This window comes from Bos grunniens, chromosome 11, assembly GCF_055505025.1.
Source record: "Bos grunniens cultivar Pamir isolate PY7600 chromosome 11, Bosgru_T2T1.0, whole genome shotgun sequence".
Lineage (NCBI taxonomy): Eukaryota > Metazoa > Chordata > Mammalia > Artiodactyla > Bovidae > Bos > Bos grunniens.
In genome coordinates this window covers 70,213,620-70,236,425 of record NC_141175.1, presented here as the reverse complement: position 1 = coordinate 70,236,425, position 22,806 = coordinate 70,213,620, and the positions used below count along the sequence as shown (strand labels likewise).

The window sequence follows — 22,806 nt, the reverse complement described above, 5'->3', positions numbered from 1 at the left end:
CTGGTTTAGTACTTGGATGGGAGTCCTGCTAATGGATTATGAATTTTGTTTATGTTTTCAAAGAAGCAGCTTTTAGTTTTATTGATCTTTTATATTGTTTTCTTTGTATTTCAATTATTTGCTCTGATCTGTATGATTACTTTTCTTCTACTAACTTTGGGTTTGTTTGTGCTTCTTTCTCTATTTGCTTTCGCTATAAGATTAAGTTGTTTGTTTGAAATTTTTCTTGTTTCCTGAGGTACGATTGTTGTTGCTATTGTTTAGTCACTAAGTCATGTCTGACTTTCTTTTGTGACCCCATGGACTATAGCCTGCCTGGCTTCCCTGTCCATGAGATTTCCCAGGCAGGAATAATGGAGTGGGTTGCCATTTCCTTCTCCAGGGGATCTTCCTGACCCAGGGATCGAACTCCTGTCTTCTGCATCACAGGTGCATTTTTTTTTTTTAAACCACTGAGGGCTTCCCAGGTAGCTATGTGGTAAGACCACATTGCTATACATTTCCTTCTTAGAACTGCTTTGGCTATGTCCCATAATTTTGGATTGTTGTATTTTCTTTGGTATTTGTCTCTAGGTATTTTTTTAAATTTCCTCTTTGATTTCTTCAGTGATCTTTTCATTGTTTGGTAACAATGTTTAACACAAACATTCCACATTTGGGTGTTTGTTTGTGTTTTTTATAAATTTTTTCTTGTGATTGATTTATAATTAGTCCATCTGGTCTAATGTGTCATTTAAGAACTGTGTTTCCTTATTGATTTTGTCTGAATAATCTGTGTATTGATGTAACTAGGTGTTAAAGTTCTCCACTATTATTGTGTTACTGTCAATTTCTCCTTTTATGGCTGTTAGTGTTTGCCTTACATATTGAGGTGCTCCTATATTGGGTGCATATATTAATATATTTATAATGTTTATATCTTGTTCTTAGATTGATCCCTTTGAAATTATGCAATTTCCTTCTTTATCTCTTGTAACAGTCTTTATTTTTAAGTCTGTTTTGTCTGATATGAATATTACTACTCCAGCTTTCTTTTGCTTTCCATTTGTGCAAAATACCTTTCTCCATCCCCTCACTTTCAGTCTGTATGTGTCCCTAGATCTGAAGTGGGTCTTTTGTAGACAGCATATATACATATCTTGTTTTTGTATCCATTCAGCCAGTCTATATCCTTTGGTTTGAGCCTCTTTTTAAGTGTTTTGGATTTGTTTTTGTATGTCTTTTTTCTTCCCTACCTCTTTTGTTCTTTTGTGATTTGATGACTATCTTTAGTGTTGTGTTTGGATTGCTTTTCATTTGTGTGTGTATCTATGGTGTATTTTTGATTTTCAGTTCCCATGAGATTTTAATATAGCAGTCTGTATATATATATATACATATAAACACACACACACACACACATGATTGTTTTAAGTTAGTAGTCTCTTAATTTCAATTGCATTTCCAAATCCTGCATGTGTGTTCTCTTCTCATGATTGCTGGTTTGATACCAGATTTATGTGTAGAAAATTTCCCATTTTTACTTTGTGTTTACCTTTACCAGTGAGCTTTCCCATTTATAACCTTCTTGTTTCTACTTGTGGCCTTTTCTTTTTCAACTGAAGAACTTCCTTTAGCACTTGTTGTAGAACTGGTTTGGTGGTGCTGAATTCTGTTAGCCTTTGCTTCTCTGTAAAGCTTTTAATATCTCTTTTTGAATCTGAATGAGAGCCTTGCTGGGTAGAATATTCTTAGTTGTAGGTTTTTCCTTTTCATCTCTTTAAATTATATTGTGCCACTCCCTTCTGCAGTTTCTGCTGAAAAATCAGGTGGTAAACCTTATGGGGATTTCATATGTATGTTGCTTGTTGCTTTTACTCTTTTTCTTTAAGTTTTGTTAATTTGATTTCTATGTGTCTCAATGTGTTCCTCCTTGGGTTTATCCTGTATGGGACTCTCTGAACTCACTGGACTTGAATGAGTGTTTCTTTCCCCATATTAGGGAAGTTTTTGGCTCTTAGCTCTACAAATATATTCTCAGGTTCTGTCTCTCTTCTTCTGGGACCCCTATAATGTGAATTTGGTGCATTTAATGTTCTCCCGGAAATCTCTGAGACTGTCCTCATTTCTTTTCATTCTTTTTTCTTTATTCTTTTCTGCAGCATTGATTTCCACCAGTCTGTCTTTCATCTCATTTATTCTTCTGCCTCATTTATTCTATTATTGATTCTTTCTGGGCATTTTTCATTTCAATTATTATATTGTTCAGCCCTGTTCTTTAAAGCTAGTCTTTATTAAATATTTCTTGTATCTGCTTAGCCTGTGCTTCCATTTTTTTTTTCCTGAGATCTTAGATTGTCTTTACTATCATTACTCTGCATACTTTTCCAGGTAGATTGTCTGTCTCCACTTCACTTAACTATTCTTTTGGGGTTTTATCTTGTTTCTTCATCTGGAACATATTTCTCTGCCATCTCACTTTGTCTAACTTCTGTGTTTGTGGCGTCTGTTTCTCAGGCTGCAGGATTGTAGTTCCTCTTCATTCTGGTGTCTTGCCCCTCATGGATAAGGCTACTCTAGGAGCTTGTGCAGGCTTTCTGGTAGAAGGGACTACTGCTTGTTCCCTTGTGAGTAGAGCTGGGTCTTGTCTCTCTGGTGGGCAGAACATGTCAAGGGGTGTGTTTATAGGCAGCTGTTGGCTCAGGATGGCTTTAGATAGACTGTCTGCTAATAGATGGGGCTGTCTTCCCACCCTGTTGGTTGTGTGGCCTGAGGCATCCTAGGACTGGAACCTGCAGGCTGTTGGGTGGGGCAGGTCTTGGTGCTGAAATGGCAACCAAAATGGCCACTTCCTGGAGAGCTCATGCCAGTGAATATTCTCTGGGATCTCCACCCCCAGTGTCCCTGCCCCCACAGTGAGCAACAGCCAACCCCCCTGCCTCCTGAGGAGACCCTTCCTTGACCTACCCCTAACCCTTAGATCTGCCCAAGCTCCTATGGAGTCATGGCTTTGCCCTGGGTCCCTGTGCACATTGAAACCTTGTGTGCAGTCTCCAAGAGTGGAGTCTCTCTTTACCCAGTTCTGTGGAGCTCCTGCACTCAAGCCCCACTGACCTTCAAGGCCCAGTACTTTCAGGGCTCCTTCTCCTGATGCCAGACCACCCAGGCTGGGGTGTCTGACATGGGCTTCAGAACTCACTCCTGTGGGAGAACCTCTGATATGTTAGATTGGTCAAAAAATTTACTTGAGTTTTTCCATTAGGTATTACAGAAAACCCAAATGAACTCTTTGGCCAATCCAATAATTATTTTCCAGGTTGTTGGTCTCCCACCCAGCAGGTATGTGATTTGACTATATTGTGAACATGCCCCTTCTACCATCTTGTTGTGGCTCCTTCTCTGTCTTTGGTGTAGAATTTTGGGGGCTGGGTAATTTGAGTCTTTTTCGTAAATGGTTGTTCAGCAGTTAGCTGTGATTTTGGTGTTTTCATGAGAGGAGGTAAGTTCAAGTCCTTCTCCTCTGCTGCCTTGTCTCCCATTGTATATTATAAAGTAGTTGAGTTGGGCTGCATCAATAAATGATTTTGCTATTGTTTTGTTAATGTACTGTACACTTTCCAGTTAGGAGTAGATTGTAAAAAGTACAGTGCTATCTAGTGAGAACTCTTTAAACACCCAGAATGTTTTAATGAAATACCATTTTCGGAACACTGTTCTCCCAGGCTTCATAATTTGTATCACATCGTTTTGCTCTTTATTGCTGTTGTCAGTATGAATTATTGTTGGTTGATTAGAGGCAGATGGTTTTTCAAGATTATTTTAGTGGCTAAAATACTTAATAACTAGCACTAATTTATACAGTCAGTGCTTTGTAGTCTTCAAAATGATCATACATACATTACATTATCTTAATTGACCTCACAACAGAACTGAGGTGACTCATTCATTTTTGAGAAGAGGAGGTTAAGTTTAGAGATGCTAAGACTTGCCTGAGCTCAGATAGCTTCAGGCCTCAGTGCTCTTTCTGTAGTTCATAAGTGTTCGTTTCTACCTAACCAAAGCTTCTCCTCCTTTGTCTGATTATTGGAGCAATAGCTCCTTCCTATATGATAGCAGCCTCATTCTTTGGTTAGTCTCTGCCTCTGATGATTGGTTCTTCTTTCTATTAGAGCTTCATAGAATGTGGTCCATGGACCACCTACATCAGCATCTTCTGGGGTGTGTTTTTAAATGCATGTGTTTGACCCACTAAATTTCTACTAAATTAGTGGAATGTGGTGATCCCACTAAATCCACCCAATTTCCAATCCACTAAATCAGAATCTCTGACATGGGCCTGGGGTAATACGCACTTTAAACAATTGCCATTCTCTTTGTTTTTATTGTAACTCTGTCTCAAAAGTGTTTTATTAAGATTGTGAAGAACCAGAAATTTTGATAAATGATCCAAAATCATTGGTTTGTTTACCCTGGTTGGACAAAATTAAAAATGTGACAGTAGTTTGTTCTCAGTGATTATGGTTAACTCTGTCTCAAAAGTGTTTTATTAAGATTGTGAAACCAGAAATTTACAATAAAATGTGACAGTAGTTGTTCTCATCTCCAGAGCCAAATCCTCCGTTTGTGTGGGTGACCTTGTGTTCAGATTGTGAGGGTAGAATCTTGGCAATTGGACAGTATCTTAAAGAAGGCAAAAACACATGAATGTGAAACTTTTTATCTTTTTTAAACAGATTTTTGATATTTCCTGGGATCCATATCAGCCAAACAGAGTGGTTAGCTGTGGAGTGAAACATATAAAGGTAAAGCAGTTATTTAAAAGAAATTTGGGTACCTCATATGAAGCTAATTTGAGATGTCTATGTGTATAATTTGATATTGAGAAACTACTCAACTTTACATGTTCCACCTTAAATTTAGAGGCTTCTTACCTACATCTCTGATCCTGAAGCCTACTTACTTCAGCTGATGGGCCTCTGTTTCAGAAATGCAGTGTAACAACAATCAAGCAAAGTGCCCAGCTGGTAGCTAAAAAGGAAACTTTATATCAATTACATATTATAAAGAAGACTCAATACTTTTAGAATTGCATGTTTTAAAACAGTTCTGATTTTAAGTTCATGAGTTAAGTTTTTATATTATAAATGTTTATACATGTTGCATGTCAAAATTTTTTGACGTGTTGCTATGTTCTCTTAGAAGAAAGGTGCCGTGTTATGTTGGATATAAAAAGAAAAGGATACATAGCACAAACCTCCATGGGCCGCTGACTTTTAAATGCCTCTGTTTCCCTGTGGACTAAATGGCAACCCACTCCATTTACTAAAGTCTACTATGAAGTTTCAAAAATTAAAATAAGACTGTGGTAAAGATAGATCAGATCAGATCAGATCAGTCGCTCAGTCGTGTCCGACTCTTTGTGACCCCATGAATCGCAGCATGCCAGGCCTCCCTGTCCATCACCAACTCCCGGAGTTCACTCAGACTCACGTCCATCGAGTCAGTGACGCCATCCAGCCATCTCATCCTCTGTCGTCCCCTTCTCCTCTTGCCCCCAATCCCTCCCAGCATCAGAGTCTTTTCCAATGAGTCAGCTCTTCACATGAGGTGGCCAAAGTACTGGAGTTTCAGCTTTAGCATCATTCCTCCCAAAGAAATCCCAGGGCTGATCTCCTTCAGAATGGACTGGTTGGATCTCCTTGCAGTCCAAGGGACTCTCAAGAGTCTTCTCCAACACCACAGTTCAAAAGCATCAATTCTTCAGCACTCAGCCTTCTTCACAGTCCAACTCTCACATCCATACATGACCACTGGAAAAACCATAGCCTTGACTAGACGGACCTTTGTTGGCAAAGTAATGTCTCTGCTTTTGAATATGCTATCTAGGTTGGTCATAACTTTCCTTCCAAGGAGTAAGCGTCTTTTAATTTCATGGCTGCAGTCACCATCTGCAGTGATTTTGGAGCCCAAAAAAATAAAGTCTGACACTGTTTCCACTGTTTGCCCATCTATTTCCCATGAAGTGGTGGGACCAGATGCCATGATCTTCGTTTTCTGAATGTTGAGCTTTAAGCCAACTTTTTCGCTCTCCACTTTCACTTTCATCAAGAGGCTTTTGAGTTCCTCTTCACTTTCTGCCATAAGATAGATAAACACCAACAAAAAAGAAAATAAACTGAGAAATAGGCCTTAATATGAATGACAGTTTAGGGTATGATAGCTATCTCTGACAAATGGGCACTAGAACAGTATATTATTCTTGTTGTATGTCATTACTTCATAGCATATACTTGAATAAACTATTTGTGAATTAAAGAGTTAAATGTTTAAAAAACTATAAAATAACTAGAGGAATGTATAAGTAAATATTTAATTTCTTTCCAGTTGGAGAAAGGTATTTTTAAATATAAAAGTAAATAAACCATAAAGGTATTGGGCAAAAATAATCAATAAACGGAGAAGGCAATGGCACCCCACTCCAGTACTCTTGCCTGGAAAATCCTGTGGACGGAGGAGCCTGGTGGGCTGCAGTCCATGGGGTCGCTAAGAGTCAGACACGACATAGTAAGAAATGGAAGGGAGTTTTATTCAAGTCAAGCTGAGGGCTAGCCCCGGAGTGCAGTCTCCACCAAGGAAGAAAGCATTCTGGAGAAACATAGTTTTCAATACACCTTTATATTTTGTTGAAACAAAGAACATGCATACATCAAACATGACAGTTATTTTCCTTCAAGGTTTCAACAGAGATGTGGGCTTCCTAGGTGGCTCAGATGGTAAAGAATATGCCTGCAATGGAGGAGACTGTGTTTGATCCCTGGGTGGGGAAGATCCTCTGAAGAAGAGAATGGCTACCCACTCACCAGTGTTCTTGCCTGGAGAATTCCATGAACAGAGGAAACTGGCAGGCTACACTCCATGGGGATGCAAAGAGCAGGACACAACTGAGCAACTAACACTGTCACTTCACTATTCATAATTTCAGATTAGTGCATACACAGAGACAGCATGACCTTAGCATCTGGGAAGGGAACCTTGTCTTCGAAGGAGTAGTAGCATGGGCATCATGGAAGGGACGCATTTGTTTCTACCTTCAAAAAAGACATTCTTTACCTCTGGATAATGCATTCTTTAATGGTTAAAGCAGATGTCCAATGTATGTTTGACAGGCCACAAGTCAAGCTGTTCTAGTTCACATAAAGTTCAGGCCAAATCAGGTATAAGCCAGAATGGCTTCTCCATACCCTTATAGGTGAAAGTCTCTTGTATCAGAGAATAATATGATAGGTTCAACTATATAAATATTAAAACATTTTGTTTACCTTCCTGCTACCCTCAAGAAACAAGCAGGCAGATCACAAGCTAGAAGAGTATAAGCAACAAGCGTAGAGTGTTGACTTGTTCTTGAAATGTAAAGACCTCTAGCAAATCTACAGAATGTACAAAGAGTGGCAAAAGTGTTTGTTTTTATCAATTGTCTGCTAATAGACACTTGAAACTATTAAACCTCATCCATAACTAAGGAATAGACACTTTAAAATAGCAGTGTTTTTAATCAAGATGATCTGGTATCGAGAAAGATTTGGGGAATGAACCCTCTCAAACCTTGCTGATGAAAGCATAAGTAAGTATGCTCTTTCAGTCTAGAAATTTGGCAGTGCCTGTCAATTGCCTTAGAAATGTTGACACCCTTCGAAACAGTTTCATCCCAATTTTACTATGTGTGCTGCCAAAGTAAAGACTGCAAATAATTTTATATCCTGTAATTTAACCCAAGGAAATAATTAGGAGTGTGAACCAAGCACTGGTTCATTACTAAATAACTTGTCAATAGCAAATAAAACTAAACAAAAGACTTGAAACCCTCTCCCTCCAGGCAGTTAAATAAAATTTGGTATATCCATATGAAGAAATACTGTGCAATCATTTTAAGTCATGTTTTAGAGGACTGCTTGTTGTTATTTAAGGACATATTTAAGAGCTATGAACAGTCTACTTCTGAGTGGGATAAATTTGTGGCTTTGATATTTTTACTTTAAAAATATTTTTTTGTGTGTAGGAAATAAATTGAAAGGCTCTCCCAAAATATTAAACAGTTATCTTTGAGTAGTGAATTGATGGCTTTTAAAATTTCCCTGTATTTTAAAATTATTTTACAATAACATACATTTCTTCCAATATAAGGAAAAAGTAATGAAAAAGCAGGGGACAAAAAGATGAGTGTACAGGTTCTAGTATTCAAAGCTATCACATGTCCTTGCTGCTGCTGCTGCTGCGAAGTCGCTTCAGTCGTGTCTGACTCTGTGCGACCCCATGCACTGCAGCCTACCAGGCTCCTCCATCCATGGGATTTTCCAGGCAACAGTACTGGAGTGGGGTGCCATTGCCTTCTCCCATCACATGGCCTTAGGGCTTCATAAATACTTTATAATCCTTGTGCAGAGAGCTGATTTTTGTTGAAGCAAAAAAGTGCCTTTATTTCAGCAAACAACTTTTTGGCCAACTCAATAAAATCCTTTCTCTTTTGCAATCCCTAGTGTTTGGTGAACAGGCAAATTACAATTACCTGAAACAAATGCTTGAAAAACAGTAGCAGTTGAGCATCAACTGCTTCATTGGTTTTACAGGAAACGAATCTACCAGGTTTGTTGGATATTATTGCTTTTGCTCCATTCTCTAGTCGCAGGCAGAAGGGACCTTAGGGATTACTGAGGGCCAGATGAGCTCCCAGGTACCTGCCAATTCTAACAGAATTTGCATTACAATCTGTGAGTGGAGATTGGAGAAGATAAACAGTGTCTTTTCATTTAGTGTGAATTTAATGGGGTGTTGCTACACTTATCTGTCACATTTTCCAAACATGTAGTGCTTCTCAAAAAGAGATAGCATCTCAGATTTGCTATTTTCTGCAGAAAATTTCATACCCATCTTGGTATTCCAGCTATGTATGTCTTTTTAGAGAATTATTTGATCATCTGGAATATCTGACTGGGTGATTTCATCAGAAAAATCTTTGTGTCTGAGGAAACCAGTCTCTCTGTGTGTGTGTGGTTGTCCATCTAGAAATATTTCAGTATCTTGGTCCAAAGTGCACATCCCAAGTCAAAGGGATAATAGTTACCAAATAGTTACTCTCCTTTTAGTTTTCGTGTGTGGGGACACAGAACGAAAAACGTCTGCCTTAAGTGTCAGCCATGGAAGGGCAGGGTCTTTGGCATGTATGTATGTACAACCAATAGTTGTTCATGTCTCATAGTTTGTTCAGGCTCAAAGTTAATACTTACGTGCTTTCCCAAAGCATATACCTATCTGTCCCTAGATTGTTTGCAGTTTTTCCATGTATACTTCAGTGCCTTTTGGTAAAAATATTAATAGCCAAAGAAACAAATTCCCAGAGTTGACATTTAATGGAAAAGAATCTTGTGTTTGTTTTTTTTTTTTTTTGATTGCACACCTGCCTCTCATCCTCTCAAGAGCCACCACCTACCCAGTTGCCTGAGTCCTGGCCCTCCTGGGTGGTGAAGCCATCTAGAACTGCTTCCTCGAATTCCCGTCTACTCTGAGAGGACCATTATTTTTCCTCTTCTGCAAGCACAGATGTTAAGGTTGCCTCTGATTTTTCCTCACACATTTCCTGTCACCTCCATGTAACTAACCCTCCTCTCCTAAACCACAGTGCAGTGTCTTCCTCACCACCGATTCAAATCCTATTCTTGCTCTTTCCAGAGAATTCTGGTTCTCTGTCTTAGAATTTCCTTACTACTTGTCAGAATATACTGCTTTAAAATGATCTTTTTTTTATTTTGTATGTATCTTCTTTATTATATTTAAAGTTATCAAGACAAATATTTCAATATTTTCTCGTGTATAACTCCTATTGAACCTTTGGCAAGTCACTTATGCCTTCTTTCTTTCGCTTCCAAATGAGTGTAATAATAATATCTGTCATAGCCTATTTGTGAGGCTATTATGAAGATAAAATAACTAAACATGTGTAAAGAGGCTTTATAAATTGTGAGGCTAAGTATGTACATCGCAGTAAAGTTACACCAGTTCACATACTGAAAAAAAACTGTCAAAGTGAAATATTTAATTTCTACATGACCATAGAAGTCTTCCTGCTACCATCTATAAAGTAGCTCAGCCTTTGTGCTTATGGTTGTCTACATAATAAATTATGCAGCTAAAACTGAAAAGCCTAGTCAATTATTTGACTATATGAAATATATTTAGAAACATATTTCTGAGTAATGTTTCTACTTGAAAATTTATATCATTTTAATTAGAAATTATTTCTAAAAACACACACACACACATATATATATACACCAAAAAATACCTAGAAGATACACTGACATGTTGGGATGTTGGGAATAATGTTAATTTCCCTCTTTTACTTTTCTCTCTTTCTAAATTTCTCTATGATAAACCTACCCTAGTGCTTTAATTTGGCAAGAAATTAAACAAAAACATGATTCATCCATTTTATCCCAATTCTGAGAATATTGGCATTTTGTATTAAATGAACACTAAACATTCGCAAAGAGTGGGACAGGACTGAGCAACTGAACTGAACTGAAACATTTAGCAAAGTTTTGGAATTTGGGGACTTTGAAAGTTTAAAAAGTACTGTTACATTTTTTTTTTTTTACTGCTAGTAGTTGGCTAAAATGTTCTACAATTTCTACTGTTGTAGCAAAACAAGTTAAATTATGTATATCTATTATGTGTGTGCTAAGTCACTTCAGTTGTGTCTGACTCTTTGTGACCCTATGGACCATAGCCCACGAGGCTCCTCTGTCCATGGGATTCTCCAGGCAAGAATACTGGAGTGGGTTGTCATTACTTTCTCCAGGGGATCTTCCCAACCCAGGGATCAAACCTGTGTTTCTTACGTGTCCTGCATTGGCAGGCAGGTTCTTTACCACTAGAGCCACTTGAGAAGCCTGTATATCTATTATAGTTCAGCTATAGAAAATTATATACAATGTATTGAAACATTACCCAATGATACCAATAGTGAGATGCATCAGAATACTCTGTTTTTGGATTGTTTATCACTTATGTTCTAGTTTTGGACGCTATGTGGAAATGCCCTGACTGCAAAAAGAGGAATATTTGGCAAAACTGGGGATCTTCAGACCATCCTTTGCCTTGCATGTGCCAAAGAAGACATCACCTACTCTGGTGCTTTAAATGGCGACATCTATGTCTGGAAAGGGCTCAATTTAGTCCGCACCATTCAAGGAGCACATAGTGTAAGTATTCCTGTATGGAAATTTGTGAATTACTTATTAAATAAGTTAATGTCACAAATTTCTGTTTTTTTCCCCTGTTGCTTTAGTATTCGCTAATTCTGAATACGCAATAGTCATGAAAGATTTCCCTAATTATTTTTGTTCACTTAGAAGAATTTAATATTTCAAAAGCATGATAACTTAATTAGCCTTTACCTCTATGAATTGGCTGATTAGTGTAATTTATCAGCAGCAGTTTCACAGAAACTAGAAGTATTTCATTGTCAGTTTCATCTTCTAGACTAGCACTTCTCAAACTTTTACATGTTTACGAATCTCCTGGAGATCCTGTTAAAATACATACAGTGACTCAGTGGATCTGGAATGATGTCACTGCTGCTGGCCTGTGGCCAACATGATGGAGACAACTATTATTTTTATAGTGGTTAGAAAGGTAGCTTTTCCTCACTCTGAGTGAGGGAGTGTCACCTCCACATCCATGCCACAAGTTCTTAGAATGCAAACAGAAACCACTGATAAATTCTTTTGATGGTCTGCTCTATAAGAACAAGGACAAACTTAATACTGAAACACTGTGCTCAATTTTGACATACAGTAAAGTAGTTAACACCACGCTTATGGCAGAAAGTGAAGAGGAACTAAAAAGCCTCTTGATGAAGGTGAAAGAGGAGAGTGAAAAAGTTGGCTTAAAGCTCAACATTCAGAAAATGAAGATCATGGCATCCGGTCCCATCACTTCATGGGAAATAAATGGGGAAACAGTGGAAACAGTGTCCGACTTTATTTTTTGGGGCTCCAAAATCACTGCAGATGGTGACTGCAGCCATGAAATTAAAAGACGCTTACTCCTTGGAAGGAAAGTTATGACCAACCTAGATAGCATATTCAAAAGCAGAGACATTACTTTGCCAACAAAGGTCCGTCTAGTCAAGGCTATGGTTTTTCCAGTGGTCATGTATGGATGTGAGAGTTGGACTATAAAGAAAGCTGAGTGCCGAAGAATTGATGCTTTTGAACTGTGGTGTTGGAGAAGACTCTTGAGAGTCCCTTGGACTGCAAGGAGATCCAACCAGTCCATTCTGAAGGAGATCAGCCCTGGGATTTCTTTGGAAGGAATGACACTGAAGCTGAAACTCCAGTACTTTGGCCACCTCATGTGAAGAGTTGACTGATTGGAAAAGACTCTGATGCTGGGAGGGATTGGGGGCAGGAGGAGAAGGGGACGACAGAGGATGAGATGGCTGGATGGCATCACTGACTCGATGGACATGAGTCTGAGTGAACTCCGGGAGTTGGTGATGGACAGGGAGGCCTGGCGTGCTGCGATTCATGGGATCGCAAAGAGTCAGACACAACTGCGCGACTGAACTGACTGAAAGTAGTTTCATTGCTGTATCTACAGATGATAGAGTGTAAATGCCCAGAAGAATGGGGAGATGATATGAAAGGTAAAGTCTGTTGTAATAAGTGGAAATTTGGTAAAATAATGTCAGAAACTCAGCAGACCTTTAACTTATTGCCTCCAGATTGATGCTGTATTACTATGAACATGAAAACAAGTTTAAGCAACTCTTAGCAAAGGAACTATGAAATTTTAGACCTTTCTCATATGTTGAACAGAGAAGGCAATGGCAACGCACTCCAGTACTCTTGCCTGGAAAATCCCATGGACAGAGGAGCCTGGTAGGCTGCAGTCCATGGGGTCGCAAAGAGTTGGACTCAACTGGGCGACTTCACTTTCACTTTTCAGTTTCATGCATTGGAGAAGGAAATGGCAACCCACTCCAGTGTTCTTGCCTGGAGAATCCCAGGGACAGGGGAGCCTGGTGGGCTGCTGTCTATGGGGTCTCACAGACCCCACACTACTGAAGCGACTTAGCAGCAGCAGCAGCATATGTTGAAGACCAATTTTCTTGGCTTTGCTAATTATGAAACAGCTCTTGAAACAATTAAAAGGTCAATATTGGTCCTCATTCATAAAGAACCTGCCTTAGTAACCTGGTTTCTCTTTACACTGGATATTATGTCAACATTATACTCTTGTAGCACATTTTCCCAAGAAAACGAGGCTTTAAGTTCTTAAACCATATCAGATGTGAAAAGCATCTTCAGCTGATGCTTAACGAGCTAACATAAGAGTAACTTATGCTTTCATTTTGGAGAAGGCAATGGCACCCCACTCCAGTACGCTTGCCTGGAAAATCCCATGGACAGAGGAGCCTGGTAGGCTGCAGTCCATGGGGTCTCAAAGAGTCGGACTCAACTGGGCAACTTCACTTTCACTTTTCAGTTTCATGCATTGGAGAAGGAAATGGCAACCCACTCCAGTGTTCTTGCCTGGAGAATCCCAGGGACGGGGGAGCCTGGTGGGAGGCCGTCTATGGGGTCACACAGAGTCGGACACGACTGAAGTGACTTAGCAGCAGCAACAGCATGCTTTCATTTAGGCTCAATAGTGCCTACTTGAACTCATTGGGATGCACTTCTTCTGTTGTACCTATAGAAGTGTTTGTGTTCCTAGCCCACATATCTTTACTTGTTTTGGGAAGGAATTTTTTTTTTTTAATTTTATTTTTTTTTAAACTTTACATAATTGTATTAGTTTTGCCAAATATCAAAATGAATCCGCCACAGGTATACATGTGTTCCCCATTGGGAAGGAATTTGATAGCTCAGTTGGTAAAGAATCTGCCTGCAGTGCAAGAGACCCCGGTTTGATTCCTGGGTCAGGAAGATCCCCTGGAGAAGGGATAGGCTATCCACTCCAGTGTTCTTGGGTTTCCCCTATGGCTCAGCTGGTAAAGAATCCACCCACAATATGGGAGACCTGGTGTTCGATGTCTGGGTTGGGAAGATCCCAGATTCCTCTGGAGCAGGGAAAGGCTACTCACTCCAGTATTCTGGCCTGGAGAATTCCATGAACTGTATAGTCCATGTGGTTGCAAAGAATCGGACACAACTGAGCAACTTTGACTTATATGAAACACCTCCACCAGTGTCTTTATAATGATCAGTTGTCACAGAAAGAAATTTATTATTTCTGTATCTGCTTCAGCCAAGGAATTCTTGAAAACTTTTTTACAATCCATCATTTGTTTAATCATGGCAAAGGAGCACTTGAACTAGTTTGCTTTGCTGGTTATTATGAATTTTTAATCTAGCTAAAATGGATGTTACAAATGGCTACTTGTTCTATTACCAGGATTTCAATAGAGAACAGGGGATTTGTCTTCATTTTTGTTTTGTTTTTGTCTTATATTTTAATTATCAAGATCCAACTATAATGACTATTTAGAATGATTGCAGCATTATGTGCCTTAATCAACAGGCTGGAATCTTCAGCATGTATGCTTGTGAAGAAGGCTTTGCTACTGGTGGACGAGATGGATGTATACGATTATGGGATACTGATTTCAAACCAATAACCAAAATTGATCTCAGGGAGACAGAACAAGGATATAAAGGTAATGCATGTATTGATACTTACCCATAGCTCTTATTAAAGTGTTAAATACAGTGTGGAAATGTGTATTTATATTTCTCTTATCCCATGTTATTCCATTAAGGATTTAAGACAGTTTACATAAGAAAATATGTTGAAAGTAAATGGATACCTCTTTTCCTGATTTTCACAAAGGTATCTGTAGGTACTACCCGTGGTCCTGCTGCAAAAAGATAAAACAGCGTAATGGTAAAAACTACCAAGTGGTGTCCCGGGAGTTGGGACTTTAAGTTATAAAACTGGGAATTTGTGAACAAGTTAGTGACCCTAAATATAACTGCATGCAGTCTCTGAGAAATAAATAAAAAGGAAAAACAAGAGAAATTATTTTTTTAATAGCTTTAGTGGAATAGCTACCATAGTAGTAGGAGCGTGGGCATGGGCTCAGAGTCAGGGGGCTTAGGGTCAAATCCAAGTTTTACCCATGATAGATTTGAGACCTTGGTCAAATTTCTTAACATCTCTGGGCCTCAGTTTCTTTATCTGCAAAATGAGCATAATACCAGCACCAACCTCATAGAGTTATATGAGGATCAAACACACTTGCAAAGTGCTTAGAGTAAATCATTGTGCATAGTCAGCACTCAGTAACTGTTGGCTATTATTACTGTATGTTAAGTATATGAAGTCGCTCAGTCATGTCCGACTCTTTGCTACCCTGTGGACTGTAGCCCACCAAGCTCCGCTGTCCATGGGATTTTCCAGGCAAGAATACTGCAGTGGGTTGCCATTTCCTTCTCCAGGGAATCTTCCCAACCCAGGGATTGAACCCAGGTCTCCCACATTGCAGACAGATGCTTTAACCTCTGCGCCACCAGGGAAGTATCTTAAGTATGTATACCAGAAAATGCAAAGCAGTTTATATACATCTTTTTTAATTCTCATGATAGGCTCATTATCTCATTTTTCATAGAAAGAATTTGGGACTGAGAGATTAAAGTAGAAAATATAAATATGAAAGGTAAGATGAAGTCACAAATGATGTTAATCCACTGAGCTCATGTGGGAGCTCTGTTCACATGGTGGGCCACGTGTGAACGGGCCCACTCTGTTCTCCAGGTGGGCCTCAGATGGCTTGTGGCCCCTGTGGCCAGCACTCAGGGAGGGGTGATTAGCATTGTGAGTTGTGGCATCAGCAAGATGGAAACTTACTCATTGCCCAAATGAAGGGGAATTACTCCCAGTGCTGAGATGGGGGAGAAAGTCCTGAGAATCTTCCTAGAGGGGGGCTCTATGACATGAGACCCAACATCCTCAAAAAGCCTGAAGTGAACTGATACTCACCTGGTTGTTTTTCATGAAGCCCATCTTATGTTGGCTGATGGCTGTGTAGCCACCGAGGTTCTTCCATAGACCAAATGGTGTGGCCATTCTGAGAGCTCTCTGTTGGCCTGGGGTAGATTCCAGAGGACTGAGAGAAGAATGCATGGATCACTATGCTTCAGCCATCATCCTAAATTAAGGTTGTTTTCAACCAAACTTTCTTAAAAACTGAGCAACAGGGAAGTGAGCTAGTCATTGTACTTCCTATATGTGCCCAGAGTCCAGATTCTTTAAATATCTATGAAATACAAACACACAAAAAAATGTGTTCGCAGTCAGCTCACCTGGAGATTGGATTGCTATTCTCTTGCTTAGGATCCTGATGTGGATACTTTCCTGGGTACAAGACCCTGGGGTCGATACAGGAGGTTGTAGAATTTAGTGGACACTGCATTGCATGGACGAGGAGACAATCAAGGCCCTTGAGTTCTCTGCTGGAAAGCATAGGCCAAGGAAACTTTATCCCAAAAAGCACTTTGGGCAGACATAAGCAAGTAAGTGCCCATAAGAGCAATGTTAACAATGCTAGTAAGAAAGAAAGAGAAGTTGCTCAGTCGTGTCTGACTCTTTGTGACCCCATGGACTGTATAGTCCATGGAATTCTCCAGGCCAGAATACTGGAGTGGGTAGCCTTTCTCTTCTCCAGGGGACCTTCCCAACCCAGGGATCAAACCCAGGTCTCCCGCATTTCAGGAGGATTCTTTACCACCTGAGCCACAAGGGAAGCCAGAAATAATGATTCCTTTTTGGCAGTCACTTTAGCCAGCTCATCCAGAGGTTTTATCACATAATTATAGTGTAAATTTTAAAGTGTGGGGATCAGGGCAGAAGCCATATTTATCCTGCTATACTTTTCTACCTGATACCCAGTCCCTGACTTCGGGCTCCCAAAGAAGATTTTAGGAGCTGGTTCAGCACAAGCATATAGCTGGGGGTTTGTATTGACTGCAAACTCCATGGTCATCTCCTGTCCCCAGAGTCAAAGGAAGATGGTCAGGGACACTTGCTCCTTTCTTTCAGTATCAGCTGATTTCCATACATACTTGCTTGGCCAAGATCAAAGCTGATGCAGGTGGTACACAGGGCACAGAAGGCCCTTCAGCAGGCCTGCACCTCATAGGTGGGGCCTGTGGGGCCTGGACTTACAGCTGATCGGGGCAGGGGGTGGGGGTGGGGACTAGCATGTGTTTTTAGGTGGATAACCAGAGGGACAATAGCCTGTATTTCAGGAAAAGCAATGGGCTGTGTTTTTAAAGGATTGTATAGACCACACTGCAGTTTGGGCCCAAGGGAGCCATGAGAATGGGTGCCATTTTCCACCTTAATTTTTGTAATTGTAGCTCATTACTGATGTTTTACTTTAAATGAATGTTAATGCATTTCTTTCCTTTATTTTACTTCTCCTCATAGGCAGTTAATATCCACGAAATTATGGTTTTAATATATTTTATTTATATATATTTTTTTACTTGTTTAAGTTCTAGCCATTGAAATACAAAATTTTGTCCATGTAGCATCCTCACTATCAGTGATGCCTTTGCCTGTCACACTTTTGGCAGCACTGTAATAGGAGCGCATTATGTACTATCAAACTCCCAAAGAATTGCTGGCATTGATTCCTGCCCTTAGCATAAAGCAGAATAAATGTCTAGAGTCAAACTAATGAGAGGCTCCTGGTTGAAGTGTTGATAACAACCCCAAATCTGGCTCGCTCTTCACTCTCAGCGCATCTAGTTCTTGAGCCTGTGTGGACAGGCCCTTGCAGGGGAAACCTGCCATGATCCTGAATCACCTTAGGGACCCCCTCTTGCCTTCAGGTGGGCCTTGGTGCCATCATCACACGGAAGCAGGGCAGGGGGCTGTCGAGTTCAGAAACTGCTTTGCATATCTCAGAACAAGAAGAGTCTCAGAACAGGCCCTCCATTGCTGTTCCCTGAGGCAGTTGCCAGGGCCACCCTGTACTGGGGCACACTCTAAGGCATCTGAAGGTTTGAGTGAGGCCAGAGTGAGATGGGAGACCCAGCACAAGAATAAGGATTAAAATATGGAGGATGTGAGGTGAGGATTAAAAGTAGTTGAAATGTATACAGTTTTCTGGTCCAGTTTCAACCAGTCAATATCATACATGCCCTTGGCGCTCTGAGCATTTGCAGACAGTGTGGGTGGAAGGGGAGTGAAGAAAAGAGGGTGGAGAGAGGGAAATAAGAGGAAGAAAGAATGGACAGAACTTTGGAGGTACTTTGTCTCACACTTTCCTGCCCTATGCCCCCTAGCAATTACCCTCACAAGAAGTCTTGACTTTTCCTCCACAAAGAGCCCTTTGAAAGCAGTGAATTCTAGTAGAGCAGTGTTTCTTGTTCAATCAGCATGCCAGGCTTCCCTTCCTTCACTATTTCCCGCAGTTTGCTCAAACTCCATGTCCATTGAATCGATGATGCCATCCAACCATCTCATCCTCTGTCACCCCCTTTTCCTCTTGCCCTCAATCTTTCCCAGCATCAGGGTCTTTTCCAGTGAGTTAGCTCTTCTCATCAGGTGGCCAAAATACTGGAGTTTCAGCTTCAGCACTGATCCTTCCAATGAATATTCAGGACTGATTTCCTTTAGGATGGACTGGTTTGATCTCACAGTCCAAGGGACTCTCAAGTGTCTTCTCCAACACCACAGTTCGAAGGCATCAATTCTTTGGTGTTCTGCCTTCTTTATGGTCCAGCTCACACAACCATATGTGACCACTGGGAAGACCATCAGATCAGATCAGATCAGTCGCTCAGTCGTGTCTGACTCTTTGTGACCCCATGAATCACAGCACGCCAGGCCTCCCTGTCCATCACCAACTCCCGGAGTTCACTCAGACTCACGTCCATCGAGTCAGTGATGCCATCCAGCCATATCATCCTCTGTCGTTCCCTTCTCCTCCTGCCCCCAATCCCTCCCAGCATCAGAGTCTTTTCCAATGAGTCAACTCTTCTCATGAGGTGGCCAAAGTACTGGAGTTTCAGCTTTAGCATCATTCCTTCCAAAGAAATCCCAGGGCTGATCTCCTTCAGAATGGACTGGTTGGATCTCCTTGCAGTCCAAGGGACTCTCAAGAGTATTCTCCAACACCACAGCTCAAAAGCATCAATTCTTCGGTGCTCAGCCTTGACTAATCAGACCTTTGTCAGCAAAGTGATGTCTCTGCTTTTCAGCACATAGGTTTGTTATAGCTTTCCTGCCAAGAGGCAGTTGTCTTCTGATATTATGTCCACAGTCACCATCCATAGTGAATTTAGAGCCCAAGAAGAGGAAATCTGTCACTACTTCCACCTTTTCCCCTTCTATTTGTCGTGAAGTAATGGGGCTTTGCCAGTCCTATGGCTTTTGGGATATATATCCAGAAGTGAACTATTGGATCATGTAGTATTTCTATTTTTTATCTTTTTGAAAATTTTTTATACTGTTTTTCATAACAGTTGTGCCAGTTTTACATTCCTACCAGCAGTGCATAAGGATTTCAATTTCTCCGTATCCTCACCAGTACTTTCTTTATGGTTTTGGGTAATAGCTGTTCTGATACGTATGAAGCGGTGTCTCCTTGTGGTTTTTATTTGCATTTCCCTAATGACTTCTGATGCTGGGCATCTTTCATAAGCTTGTTGGCCATTGTATGTTATCTTTGAATAAATTTCTATTCAAGTCCTTTGACCATTTTAAAATCAAGTTGTTTATTTTGTTGCCAAGCTATAAGAGTTCTTTATATATCTTAGATATTAATCCCTTATCAGATATATGACTTGTAAATAATATTTCCCATTTCATATGTTGCCTTCTCACTCCATTGATTATGTCCTGTGATACACAAACACTTTTTATTTTGATGTAACCCGATATATCTGTTTTTCTCTTTTGTTACCTGTGCTTTTGGTGTATTGCCAAATTCAATTTTATGAAGATTTCTTATAAATGTTTTAGGGTATTGGCTCTTATATTTAGGTCTTTGATCCATTTTTGAGGTAATTTTTGCATATAGTATAAAGTAAGGTCCAATATCCTTTCTTTTTCCAAAATATTTTTTATAACTAATTTGGCAGCAAAACTTGACTCACACTTAGATGAAGCTGTTTGTTGTCTTCATATGTGTAAATATTCATTTGCTTTACTACAGAAATATTTGATTTCAAGATGCTGCCCCAGACTCCACTGGGTCTATTACATGAGCAAAATCCAGAATTTTCAGATTTCCAAAATGTGCCTGTCTCCAAAAATTTCAAATGTGTGGGATAGTGGACCTCCAATATAGTTTTCAGTGACTATCAAGTTCTGGAGTTTTCATACTGTGAGAGACAGTGCCACACAATGTCAGCATGTGAAACTCTCACCTTATGTTGAGTAGGATGAGGCTCAAGGCCACTGGTATCAAGCTAATTGTAGGCTTTGCAGCAGCAGCAGCAGAGCTCTAACTCAAGTCTCATACCAAACTCAACAAAAGTTCACTTTGAGTCTGATCATTTTTAAAACAAATTTGTGATCTGGGTAATATAATGAAGCTTAAGTGACTTATAGTGGTAGCAAGAAAAACCAAAAATAAGTGTTAATGCATGGCAATCAAAATGAATTACATATATGGTAATAAAATACTTGGAGTTAATGGTTATAAATGAGTATGTCTAAAGGAGTACAGTAATTATTCACACAGTATAAGATGCATCATTCATTTATCCACTCATTAAGCATTTATTAGACATCTACTAAGTGTCAGATACATGCCTAGAACTGGTTAGGCTTTTCTAAAAAGTCTGCCTCGGGCATTTTATTGGAGTTTTTGGTGTGTTTATTTTAACTCTCAACACAGATTAATTGAATTGTTGCTGTGTCTAATGAACTCCGAGTCTGGCGATGTCTCGCGTTAGGTCAAGCAGCATTCCCTCAGCCTTGAGCAAGAGAAGGAGCCTGAAATCTCGAGGATCCGAGACGCCCCTTCCCTTCTCATTGTCTCTGCTGCTCACACTATCTTGCACACAGGCTATTGCAGTTGCCTTGTAACTTGTGTTCCTGCTTCAGCCATTATTCTTAGAACAGCAGCTGGAGGGAGTTGTTCAACATTTACATGAGCCAGATCACATTTCCTCAAAACCCTACCGCAATTCCCATTTTCCTCAGAAAAAGAGTCCACATCCTTAGGATGGCCTACCAACCCGTCCCCCTCCCATTCCTCTCCCTCTGCTCTGCCTTCTTCTCAGGCTGCGCCTGTTACTAACCCCGTCTCTATGCTCCCAGTCCCAGGCTGCTCCCTCTGCCTGTGGCACTCTCCCTAGGAATCTGCATGATCACCACCCTTCTCCTTAAAGCCTCACTCAAGTGAAGCTGCCCTGATGCCCTTATTTAAAATCACTAGTACAACCACTATGGAGAACAGTGTGGAGATTCCTTAAAAAACTGGAAATAGAACTGCCTTATGACCCAGCAATCCCACTGCTGGGCATACACACCGAGGAAACCAGAATTAAAAGAGACACGTGTACCCCAATGTTCATCGCAGCATTGTTTATAATAGCCAGGACATGGAAGAAACCTTGATGTCCATCAGCAGATGAATGGATAAGAAAGCTGTGGTACATATACACAATGGAGTATTACTCAGCCATTAAAAAGAATACAGTTGAATCGATTCTAATGAGGTGGATGAAACTGGAACCTATTATACAGAGTGAAGTAAGCCAGAAAGAAAAACACCAATACAGTATACTAACGCATATATGTGGAATTTAGAAAGATGGTAAAGATAACCCTGTATGCCAGACAGCAAAAGAGACACAGATGTATAGAACAGTCTTTTGGACTCTGTGGGAGAGGGCGAGGGTGGGATGATCTGGGAGAATGGCATTGAAACATATATAATATATGAAATGAATCGCCAGTCCAAGTTCGATGCATGATACAGGATGCTTGGGGCTGGTGTACTGGGATGACCCAGAGGGATGGAATGGGGAGGGAGGTGGAAGGGGGGTTCAGGATGGAGAACACGTGTACACCCGTGGCGGATTCATGTTGATGTATGGCAAAACCAATACAATATTGTAAAGTAATTAACCTTCAATTAAAATAAATAAATTTATATTAAAATAAATAAAACCAAAACCAACTAAAAAAATAAATAAAAATAAAATCAAATCAAAAGCCACTCTACCTCCAGGACCCCGGCACTCCTGATCCTGTCCTCCTACATCTTCTTTTCACCTTGTAACAAGCAATATAACTTACCTGTTTGTTATGTGTATGGCTGTTTGTTTCTACAAGGGCAGGAGCCTCTTTGTTCACTGATGCCTCCCAAGCTCTGAGAACAGTGCCTGGCCCAGGCCAGTACCCTGAAAACAGACAAATAAATGAAGAGTATGTTGTGGGCCTGGAGCACAGAATGACAGGTGACGAGGCTGCAGAGGGAGAACAGATAACTGCTGTGTTCAAGCTGGGCCCCCACAGACCAGCAGTAGGTCATAGAAAGGCTTAAGGGAGTGAGTGTCATGGTCAGGGCTACACCTGCTCTGGAGCAGGAGGTGGGGCAGGATTAGAGGCGGGAGCCCAGGTAACTCTTCCACACCACCTATTCTCAATACCATTCTTCTTCTTCAGAATACTATGAGAATCAGTCAGTCCAGTGGTTCTCAACCAAGGTGTTTTTATCTCCCGGAAGACATTTGGCATTGTCTGGAGACATTTTTGGTTGTCACCTGGGAGGGTGCTACTGGCATTCCCGAATACAGGACA

The 22,806-nt window shown here is 40.4% G+C and overlaps 1 protein-coding gene across 17 annotated transcripts in view; it reads left to right on the top strand.

The window, feature by feature from the left end:
* The window catches only part of EML6 (EMAP like 6), a 288,242-nt gene that overhangs the window by 110,824 nt on the left and 154,612 nt on the right, over positions 1-22,806 (top strand). For 16 of the 17 annotated variants that reach the window (XR_015136910.1, XR_015136907.1, XR_015136911.1 and 13 more), the window contains exons 5-7: positions 4,713-4,781; positions 11,049-11,234; positions 14,563-14,698. Coding sequence is in view for 9 of the 17 variants with exons in the window: in XM_086326871.1 (XP_086182997.1) it covers positions 4,713-4,781; positions 11,049-11,234; positions 14,563-14,698 (391 nt within the window). In the remaining 8 variants the exon portion in view is untranslated. The remainder of the gene's footprint in view (positions 1-4,712; positions 4,782-11,048; positions 11,235-14,562; positions 14,699-22,806) is intronic. The other variant, XM_086326872.1, reaches the window with a different exon arrangement.